Here is an 11,103-nt window from a genome sequence, read left to right on the forward strand (position 1 = left end):
CTCTTTATTTCTTCCTTCCTTCCCCTCTCTTTTTTCCTTCCTTCCCTCTCTTCCTTCCTCCCTTCCTCTTTCTTCCTTCCTTCCTCTCTTCCTCTAATTCTTTCTTTCTTTCTCTCCCTCGCTCTCTCCCTCTCTTCTTTCTTCCTTCCTCTCTCTGTCCCTCTTTCTTCCTTCCTTCCTTCGCTCCTTCCTTCCTCTCTCCGTCCCTCTTTCTTTCTTCCTTCCTTCCTCCCCTCTCTTTCTTCCTTCCTTCCTTCCCTCTCTTTCTTCCTTCCTTCCCTCTCTTTCTTCCTTCCTTCCTCTCTTTCTTCCTTCCTTCCTTCCTCTCTCCGTCCCTCTCTTTCTTCCTTCCTTCCCTCTCTTTCTTCCTTCCTTCCCTCCCTTCCTTCCTCTCTCCGTCCCTCTTTCTTCCTTCCTTCCCTCTCTTTCTTCTTTCCTTCCCTCCCTCCCTCTCTCCCTTCCTTCCTTCCTCTCTCTGTCCCTCTCTTTCTTCCTTCCTTCCCTCTTTCTTTCTTCCTTCCTTCCTTCCCTCTCCTCCTTCCTTCCTCCCTTCCTTCCTTCCTCTTCCTTCCTTCCTTCCTTCCTCTCTTCCTCTAATTCTTTCTTTCTTCCCTCTTTCCCTCCCTCCCAGCCTCCCAATCACTTTCATCTTCAACTTCATGTCAAACAACTGACCGTTTCTGCTCCCCAATGTCATGTTGGATTTCATGTTTACCCTCGATGAACCACAGCTCCCCAGTGCCGGCAGTACTCGTGCAGCCCCAAACCATGCATGACGCTACCACCACTAGGGAGGTGTACTCACTTGTTCTGCCAGCTATTTAAACAACAATTGCTATATGTTGACTCTTTTTCACCAGTTATACGCAGACTATACTATTATACAAGACAAGTATTTTCCCTTGAGAGGACACAATAAGATGCTTCTAAACTGTGAGGCGTGTACTGACTTTTGTCAGATAGACAAAAATTGCTCCATATTTGAGCTTGCAGAAAGTGACCAATTCATGCATAAAGTTGACACGGAGCGGCGTTTCATCTTTCACGCACACGGTGTAGAGTGCACAGCTCCGCACGAAGGCATACATGATATCTAACAAACATTCTCTTTGTTCCTCACCGAGCAGAAATCTCCATCTCTCTTCTTACAGGAAGCACAATGTTAAGTCCAAACGTTTTGAACACTATAAAATATCTTCAGGTTTGCATGGACGACTACAATTACAACAGTTTATCTTTCTTTTAAAAATATATATTTCCTTGCTATTCAAACAACTAAATAAGCCTTTGATAAGAGTCTGACAGTTGTTGTTCTAAATTAGGACAGACTAAACTTGTCCTGTCCCAAAGAGCACACTTTGCTCTTCATCATAAAAGACAATAAACGGCGCTTGTTTGTTTGTTTCTTGTGTATTTATACATTCAGCTGCATCCATCAAATACGTCCATCTTGCGTCTCATGTGACTGTGTGGTGTATTTATTTTAGACAATAGTTTACGGACATGAGACAACAAGCATAAATAGATCTAAATCTCTTGCTAATTTGGCATTTGCTGTCTTTCCTCTTCCTCGCACCCTGGTGGTCTAATTCAAAGAGCGGCTCCTCCCACTCAGGTAGACGCGCATCTTCATCCTCTCCAACTCACTCACTTGAGGACAACACCGTGTGGCTTTACTTCTCACCTCAACAGTAAGTACATTTCATTCTAATATTGAATATTACACATTAGAAAGGTTTGCTTTTTTGGAGGGGATTGCTTCTTTATGCAGCACTGCAAGGTGTCCTGATATGCAAATATAGATTATAATGGACAGTATAAGCATTTAGAAGTCTATGTGTATTACAGTTAGTTGCAGTGGTTTTGAATATTCTGAATAATAATGTATTTATATGTTGCGTATGTTCCATGATGTATGGGAATTTAATCTATGGTGAATATGATAAGTTATGTCTTCCATCCAGTTAATACTTTCTTGTCATGTTCATTTCTTGTAAGAATTATACTTCAGAAATGAATTACAAGAGTTACTTTTCAATCACCCTGTACAATCCCAATAATATCATATTAATTATGAAATTGTTAATTGTTAAATTATTCTCATTATTTTCATGGTTTGTATGTTTTTATGACAAATGAAAATGATATCACAAAATGTAGTACATTATAACAAGTGGTCAGTGACATCATCCAGAAATGATTAATTTTCATCCATTTAACAGACAGAACGTTAAGTTTTGTGCATAAAATCATTCAGATCCTGAAAATCAAGGATGTGTCTATGAAAGGTTTATACATTTAAATTAAGCCTTGATATACTGCAGCAAAATTAGCAACACTTGCTCTTTGCTTGTTAAAAACACTGATTTTTAGTGACATTTATAATTGCTTATAAATTGTAATGATCCTGTTTTTCCAGTGGTAGTATCCCACAGTGATCACACAATTATTATAAAGTGTGACAGCAGCTTGGAATTGCTGATTGAAGTGATTCATGACTTATAAAAAAACATGTTTAAGCTTTAGCCTTATTGTAAAATATAGCAGAAATAATTTTGCCTTGAAATGGCACACAGTTAATGGTGTATATTTGTATTATTTTTCATTGTTTGTGTACATTTGAAAAAGATTTTGTGTAAAAAGTAATGCTCTATTGGACTGTCCAGCTGACCTGCAGCGATGCCCGAGTCTTCTCTCTTCAGTTGTCCAAACCGAGAAAGCCTCCGCCTCCATCCTGGGGGAGACAGAGCAGAAGGAAACAGCGCTAATGAGGACTCCATCAGCAGTTTGAATAGCCCTCACCTAAGACAGGTATCTCCTCACCTTCACTCAGTAGGTATACTATAGACAAGCAAAAAAACAACATCACTGACCCCTAAGGAGTGTAATGACAACTCAGCATGCCCGATTCCTGACATGTGAATGAGATGAGTTATTATTCAGCGTGTGCTTGCCATTATTAACAGCCGTACACTTCTATTAGGGACCACAACAAGCATGTAATTGTGCTGCTTAATTAACTTCTCAGCCCACCGCCCATCTCATTTAGGCTCAATCCAGAGCAATGTGTTGTTTTTCTAATTGGACTAGACTTCTGTACAGTTTGACTGACTTTGTGTGTCTGTGACATTTTGTCATTTGGCTCGTGGTCTTCGATCGTCAAGGTCTTCCTCGCCATGATGGCGCCTCATCAGGTGACGCAGCTCCTGTCCTCCAGTCAGCTGCAGGCCCTTCTCCTCCAGCAGGTATTGACTTCATTTCCAATTAATGTTGTTGTTTCTACAATAATGTATTGGGAAATTGTGGTATTTAGACAGTTTAAAAGTACTTTTAGTAAGACTTAGTAGCTTTAGTAAGCTTTGGTAAGCACAGGACATAAACGTTAGCAAATTGCTAACATATTTTAACAGCAACATCATGCTAGGTTAGCCTATTCACTGGAGAAAAACCAAATGATTGATCAAACTCACAGCTCCCACGTCTTTAGTTAAGTGACTGATAGTGGGCAGACCTCTAGGTTGCATTTTTAAAATGAGTAGCAAAGCCTTTTTTGAGATACAGCTGTCTTTTGTGAAATGGTGGACGTATACAGAGGGCGGGCTCGTCTAGCTAGGGGCGGGTGGAGTGTGCTATCATGTCCACGGGGAAGGGTTTTTTTTCCTTCGTGGTATCACTAATGACACGCGACCACTGGTTTAGTTTACGATCTGATACTGACTAAATTTAAAAAATTAATTTAAATTTAAATTCACCAAATGTCTTGTCAATTTACAATACATTTAATTTATTTTATTATTCAGATAATTATTACCTCCACAAGCACAGTGGAGGTTACGTTTTTTCTGTGTTCCAACTAACATGAAAAGTTCTGAACGGATCTGAATGGAAAAAAACGGATTCATTTTTTGGGGTGATCGGGATCACCGTTTGGATTCATAAATCTTAAAATTGGGAGTCATGAGTCAGGCTACTGTCTGCTGCCCTCTGCTGGCCTCTTTCAGCTCTGCACAGAGCACACCTGTAGCCGATTTGGAGTCAAGCCCATAACACGTTTATTCTCTTCCTGCCATGTTGGTAGTATTTGTTGTATGCCTTTTTATTCCTCATTTTATTCCCAGCTGCTAACTATCCATCCTCTATACCGCTTATCCTCACTGGGATTGTGGGGGTGTGCAACCATTCACACACACACATTTATACCTATGGACAATTTAGAGTCGCCAATTAACATAACAAGGATGTTTTTGGAATGTGGGAGAAAAACCACGCAGGCACGGGGAGGACATGCACACACCACACAGAGGAGAACTGAACCTGAACGTGCCAACCACTCGTCCACAGTGTGGCCCCAAACCATTAAAATAAATGCTTAATTATGATGGTCGTAGTTTCAACAAACGTTTCCTGACTGCATCCAAATGACTGCATCGATCTGCACATCACTATTGAGTTCCTCAAAAACTACTAAAACCTAAATATCGCAATGGACCAATGATTTTTTTTCTCCTTAGCATCATCTCAAGGAGTTTTACAAGAAACAGCAGCAGATCCATGCGCAGCTGCTCCAGCATCAGACAGGCAAGAAAAGCAAAGAGGTATTTAGATTGCCATGTCAGTTTTTGTTCCTTTCATCTGTGAATCTTAGGAGCCGCATTACTGCAGTGATGCTTTGGGCTGGGAATGTGTCACAAGCTCAAATTGTTTTGCTCTACCTGTCAGCTCCTTGCACAGCAGTTGGCCTTCCAGCAGCTTCTTCTTATTCAGCAGCAGCAGCTGCCCGCTGCCCGCACCCCTGCAGGTATCACAATACAGACATATTTTGCCAAATGATGGAAAGGTTAGAAATACACACCTTGTCAAAGTATTTCAACATACATGGCTGAGGCTAAAGATAAACCCAACATGTGTGATTAGCAGCTTTCAGCTCTGTGGCGCATATTTGGAAGGAGATGACCCATGATGAAGATGAAGACATTGATAAGACAGAGACAGTCTCCGTCACTGAGACAAGTGACCTCCTGTCATCCTCTTCTGGCAGGACCAGGTGGTAGGATTTGTCCAACAAAGGCAGAGGTTCTGTGTTCGTTTTGTGTGATGTGGTTCCTCTTCTTTATCCAGCACCCAAGCTGACCTAAGCATCGCAGAAGTCCTCTATGGTCATGGCGTGTGCAACTGGCCGGGATGCGAGTCTGTCTGCGATAACTTCAGACAGTTTGTGAAGTAGGTGCAGATCTCCATGTAGAAATCATCATCATTTTTGGAAAGTAACATTGAGTTGCCCTCTCTTACGGACGCTATCAAACTAAGCACTTACAGGAATCTGCGTAATTAGGCAACTCCTCTGGTATTTTCATTTTTAAAGTGGAAACAATATAATATTCATCTATCTTAACCCTTAGATGCACGAGTGACTGGACCCCACACTCTTCCATAAGTGGGTCAAAAATGACCCATACTAGAATCAATGCCTTTTTATGTCAATTTTGCTATTTTGGTTAGGAATAATCACTTGTATGATATTTAGTATTATATTTAGGACCACACAAGAATGACTTCATTGATTTCATTGATTGTGTGTTGCATAGGGGATGCGTGCATCACACACCCAGAAGATCTTGAGGCCATACTTGGCTTGCCACCTGGACTAAAGTCTGGGTCATCAGACATTTCTGACTCAGAGTCCAACCCCGTTACTGCCTCTCCATCATCCAGCATCTGTAGGACCATTTCAGCTGTGTATCTAGCAGCCAAGGCATGGATGAGGAAACAAAAGAGTAATGGCCAACAATACATATAGTAATGTTAGCCAGCTAGTGTCAGCTAGTTATAAAGGAGGCTCATTTCTTGATAATACTAACAGTCATGAAAGACACATACACAATATTATATGAAGATAATACTTGTTGTATTAGCACTTTATGTGTAAAATAATCTTCCTGAGGGGTGACACTTCTGATATAGTCTGTGTGGTCTATAGTTAATTTATTCCTGACAGCCAAAGTTGATAAGAATCAAAGGTTCCTATTGGATTCCATAGAGAATGCATGTGGGTCATTTTTGACCCACTTATGGAAGGATGGGGTAGTAACACAAAAACAAAAATTTCTTAAAATGTATAAAAGGTAAGTTAAAAATGTGAATGGCATGATATCAAAAACATGTTTTTTGAGGAATACCTGGAATATGAAATGATAAAAATTGTTCATTACGAGGATATTTCAAGAAAACAACCCGACTGGGTCATTTTTGACCCACTTATGCATCTAAGGGTTAATAATGCCTGTGACTGCATAGGGACAGTGTCGTCCTGTCCCACTCCTTAATGTAACAACGGATATGTAAGTTATATGTAAAAATAGATCTTCTTGGAGGCACATCACTCAAGCACAGCTCATTAGCATTAAAGCTACACACACGCCAAATGTCATGGTCCCAGTAGGGCTTACTAAAAGCCTTTAGTGAGCTTTGTAAACAGTAGCATGATACCTTTAATGTGTGTTTACAGGCACATGCGTTGCGAGCACACACTGGATGACAGAAGTACCGCTCAGTGCAGAGTCCAGATGCAAGTGGTTCATCAGCTGGAGATTCAGGTGGGCAAGATCCAGTATCATAATTTAGCCTACGCAAAAGAATAATGCTCAATTTTCATTGATAATATCCCCAATGCTTCATTCTAAGAATAATACAATAAAAATGTCCACTTGGGTTCAGTGTGTTCTGAAGTCTCACTTCTCTTCTCGCCCTTCAGCTCCGCAAAGAACAGGAGCGCCTGCAAGCGATGACGGCTCACCTTCAGCTTCCCTCTGAGGAATCCCACTCTGCTCCCGCAGGACCACCTTTGACATCATGTGATCTGTCAGCTGACACGCACTGTCGGCAGGTATGCCACATATAACAACAAAACACGGTTTCATTCTTAGTTTCTGTCAACATGAAAAAAGCCTACTTGAGGGACTCAAGACGACAGCTCCAAGGTCGAAAGTGAGACGCACGTGTTTGTCAGCTGGTGTGAATTGCCAGACTGATTAAAGTAGAAGCGATTTGAAAGCATATGACGTTAAGTATCCGATGTGAATTCGGATTTAGAGTAATTGTTTTTAATTTTTAGTCACGTACTCCCTATGACTAGGCAGTAGACTAATAACAGCTACAAAGGGCATTTGCACACCATTGATAGCTCCTTCATGAGGCCTCATGACTTTCAGCAACAAATATATTCAATTTAAGTTGCTGGGGTTACACATTTCATCATTTTCCAATCTAATCCAATCAATTTTATTTATATAGCACATTTTATAAACCAAAGTGCTGCACAGACTAGTAAAATAAAAAGTCAAAATAAAATACAATAAATAAAAGGTACACATTGGATTTAATCCAAAACTAAAAGATCATTTAAGAAATAAAATAGTAAAATAGATATTAAAATATTAAAAACAAGAACAAAAGCAATAAAAGTATAAAAAAATAACACTAATTAAAATAAAAGAAAGAACTAAAAGACACAGGACCAAATGACTCACTCCGAGTTAAAAGCCAGAGAATAAAAGTGGGTTTTAAGACGAGACTTAAAGCTTTCGATGTTTTTTACTTGGGAGGGGAGAGAGTTCCATAGCTTGGGGGCCAACCACAGAAAAGGCTCGGTCTCCCCTGGTCTTAAGTCTCGTCTTGGGCACCACAAGTTGGAGCTGGCCCTCGGACCTCAGTGTAAATTTGGATGAGGTCCGAGATGTATTTGGGGGCCAGCCAGCCCATTCAACGCCTTAAAAACAAACAATAAAATCTTAAAATCAATCCTTAAGCGAACAGGCAACCAATGCAGGGAGGCCAGAATCGGGGTGATGTGCTCCCCCTTTTTGGTTCCTGTTAAAAGCCGTGCCGCAGAGTTCTGGACTGTAAGCGCGAGAGAGACTTTTGGATTATAATTCCAGACTAAAGTGCATTACAGTAGTCCACATGTGATGAAACAAAAGCGTGCATGACTTGCTCAAAGTGTCGCAAAGATAAAAAAAGATTTAATTTTAGATAAAAACCGAAGATGATAAAAACAAGATTTTATAACTGCATTAATTTTGAATTTAAAATCACTGTCTATTATGACGCCAAGGCTGGTGCTGAGGGACGAATGCTGTTTTGGAGGGGGCCGAAGTCTATAGGGGGGCCTTTATAGTTGAGGATAGCTTCGGTCTTCTCCTCGTTAAGCCTTAAAAAGTTGTGTGTCAGGGGGGCATGGTCATTTTTTGCGAGTGGCAAGTACAGCTGGCAGTCATCCGCATACAGATGATAGGAGAGGCCATGCTTTTTAAATAATGTACCAAGTGGGACCAAGTAGAGGGCAAATAAAATGGGCCCAAGAATTGATCCTTGCGGGACTCCACAGCCAAGGGGAGCAGTGGAGGAATAAGATCCCCCAAGTCCCACAACAAGGCATCTTCTTTGTTGTGTTCCGTCTTCAGTGTTCAAACTGAAAACTAATCAGCTCTTCCATCTTCAGCATCACCACAAACACTCATCAAATAATTTCACCGTGTAACTCTGGCTACATTAGCGTTATAATTACCTCACCAAGAGGCGAATCCAATCGCTCCGTCACACGTCCTCACACTTTCTTTTGTTCGTAGCCCTCACCGAGTCCATTACACGACACCATCAGTGCTGCGTCGCGGGAGGAACCATCTCTCATATCCTATGTTGGGGACACGACACGCCGCCATCACACATTGGCCGACTCTGCAGGTTAACACACAGCAGAAATGCACATTTTCGGTATCAAATTGTGTTTCTACTTTTTTTTTTCCTTCACTAATTTCAGAAAATGAACATGAGCTCTGCAAGGACGCTGACGTCAGACCACCTTTTACATACGCAACCCTGATAAGACAGGTGCAAGTCTTTCATTGATGACATGATGATACATTTGATCATCGCCTGGATAATATTTCTTTCTTTCAGGCCATCATGGAGTCACCACACAAGCAGCTCACACTTAACGAGATTTACAATTGGTTCACTCGGACTTTTGTCTTTTTCAGACGCAACGCTGCAACCTGGAAGGTAATGAGAGTTACATTTAGGCTACAAAACATGTACTTTTGTTTTACAGATTAAAAATAAAAAATAAACTTTATTTTGGCATCTTTTCTTCTACATTATATGTATTTGTTATTATTGTTTTATTTACACATTTGATGTACTTTTTATTCATGGTTGATATTGTCCTCTGAAGTGGTGTTACATTTAGCTAGAGCGCCACCTGTTGCTCTGGCATGCACTTGGCAGCCTGCAAATGTCAGCTAACCGCCCTAAATGTGGATGAAGTTCATCTTTTTTGACTAAAGAAAGTATTTTTGTCTCATCACTCTGGTTCAGAATGCGGTGCGCCACAACTTGAGCCTGCACCGCTGCTTCGTGCGAGTGGAGAACGCCAAGGGCGCCGTGTGGACGGTGGACGAGGTGGAGTACCAGCGGAGGCGGTCCCAGAAGATGACAGGGTCAGTGAGGAGGACATACGTCAGGATGTTAGATGTTAGGTTTTATAGTTCTGAACTGAGGAAAAGTATTAAAGACGGTTATTTTTATGCAGGAGTCCACATTTGATGAAGAGCAGCCATTTTGGACCAGTTTTTAATGCTAGTTTACAGGTGAGAAGAAAGTAGACTCTGGAGTGAGTGGTTCAAATTTGACAGTTTTTCTCTTGTAGACGCCATACAATGACACGCCGGGATTTAAGAATGGAAACGACAAATGCACAAAAGTCCAGCAGTGAGTATTTAAACGTCAGAATGTGAAATCTCTGAGAAACAAAACAACATTTTGTTTTTCATGTCTTGTAGATACGCGTTTAAAATATGACACATTCACGACCAAACGGTAAGCAATGGTGGTCTACAGCTGGAGAGGACTCAAAATGGCAACAAGGACTCATTATGACTTTTTAAATGTTTACTTTGTGCTCTATTTTTTCAATTTTTTTGTCCTGTCCAGCCGTTGGGGCAGATAGTATTATTGATCTAAATGCCCTTACATGCTCTGCCAGGGAAACGTGTAAGCTAAACCTTTCTTCTTTCTTCTTTCCCTACTGAGGGACGAATAAAGGCATATCTTAATCTTCTGTTATATGTGGTATTATTTGGCTTTATTTGATGTTTGGTTCTTATGCAAGTTCTTAGCGGACGAGAATAAGAATAAAAGAAAACAAAGGGGGACAAGATGAGGGCAATACAAAGAGAGACAACAAACAACAGCAACAATAACTTGTAATAATGACAATAACAGAACAACAGAAACAAACAGGACTACATCAGCAAATGTCTATGATGGTTATAAAAGACCATAATGGAGTGGATAAAGTATTAAACAGCAACAGTGATATTACTAAAATGAAACAGTCAAACATATGAGTGGTAATAGTAGTAATGATATGAATAATATTAACCATGATAGTAACACAAAATTGTAATAACTGTAATCTTATTGCTGACGTCATCATAACTGTAATAAAACCAATAGCATAGAGATGTATGTGTGTACAGATATCTTTGTAGGTGTGTATGTTTGTATGTTTACATGCATGTGTGAATGTATAATGAAAGGATATCACCCAGCCAAACCCTGTCCCACACAGCCAAAATGAGCCCCCACCACCAGAGAGCCACTGGCCCCACGGGGCCGGCTCCCCAAGCCCCAGCCTCTGATGCCCCCCCCCCCAGGAGACCAGCAAAGGGCGGAGGAGGAGGAAGAGAGACCAGACCCCACAAAAGGGCACCGAGGACACACCAAGTGGCCCCCCACGCCACCACCCACACCCAGGAATCGGAGCCTGGCTTACTCGAGGCCACCCAACGCTTAACTACCGACACAGGACTGCCCCACCCAGGGACAGAGGAGGCACAGAGTCAACCCCACGTACCTCCGTCGTACCGCCGTGCAGCCCCTACAATAAATATATAAAAAATAAATAAAAAGAACTCAGACACGCGCGCACACACACATGGTGGGTGCCCCACCAATAGCCGCATAGCGAGTCCCCAGGTAGGGCACCACCCAAGGTACAATGGGGCAGGGGATCCCAGAGTCCCAGACACACAATCCAGACCCTGA

At 41.4% G+C, this 11,103-nt stretch overlaps 1 protein-coding gene across 3 annotated transcripts; it reads left to right on the plus strand.

The window, feature by feature from the left end:
• The first annotated feature begins 1,373 nt into the window (after window positions 1-1,373).
• On the plus strand, window positions 1,374-10,333 carry LOC131131325 (forkhead box protein P2-like). Of its 3 annotated transcripts, none has more exons than XM_058075937.1 (16): window positions 1,374-1,691; window positions 2,667-2,811; window positions 3,165-3,245; window positions 4,512-4,595; window positions 4,720-4,798; window positions 4,915-5,044; window positions 5,119-5,220; window positions 6,506-6,593; window positions 6,752-6,883; window positions 8,625-8,739; window positions 8,816-8,886; window positions 8,956-9,057; window positions 9,373-9,494; window positions 9,587-9,644; window positions 9,704-9,765; window positions 9,837-10,333. In XM_058075937.1, the coding sequence occupies exons 2-16, from the start codon at window positions 2,680-2,682 to the stop codon at window positions 9,853-9,855; spliced, it is 1,377 nt and encodes a 458-aa protein (XP_057931920.1). In that variant the 5' UTR covers window positions 1,374-1,691; window positions 2,667-2,679; the 3' UTR covers window positions 9,856-10,333. The 3 variants fall into 3 exon arrangements, with proteins under 3 accessions (XP_057931920.1, XP_057931922.1, XP_057931921.1); XM_058075939.1 differs by having other exon boundaries at window positions 4,918-5,044; XM_058075938.1 differs by lacking the exon at window positions 1,374-1,691 and having other exon boundaries at window positions 2,644-2,811.
• The last annotated feature ends 770 nt before the right edge of the window (window positions 10,334-11,103 follow it).

Source organism: Doryrhamphus excisus, chromosome 6 (assembly GCF_030265055.1).
Source record: "Doryrhamphus excisus isolate RoL2022-K1 chromosome 6, RoL_Dexc_1.0, whole genome shotgun sequence".
Lineage (NCBI taxonomy): Eukaryota > Metazoa > Chordata > Actinopteri > Syngnathiformes > Syngnathidae > Doryrhamphus > Doryrhamphus excisus.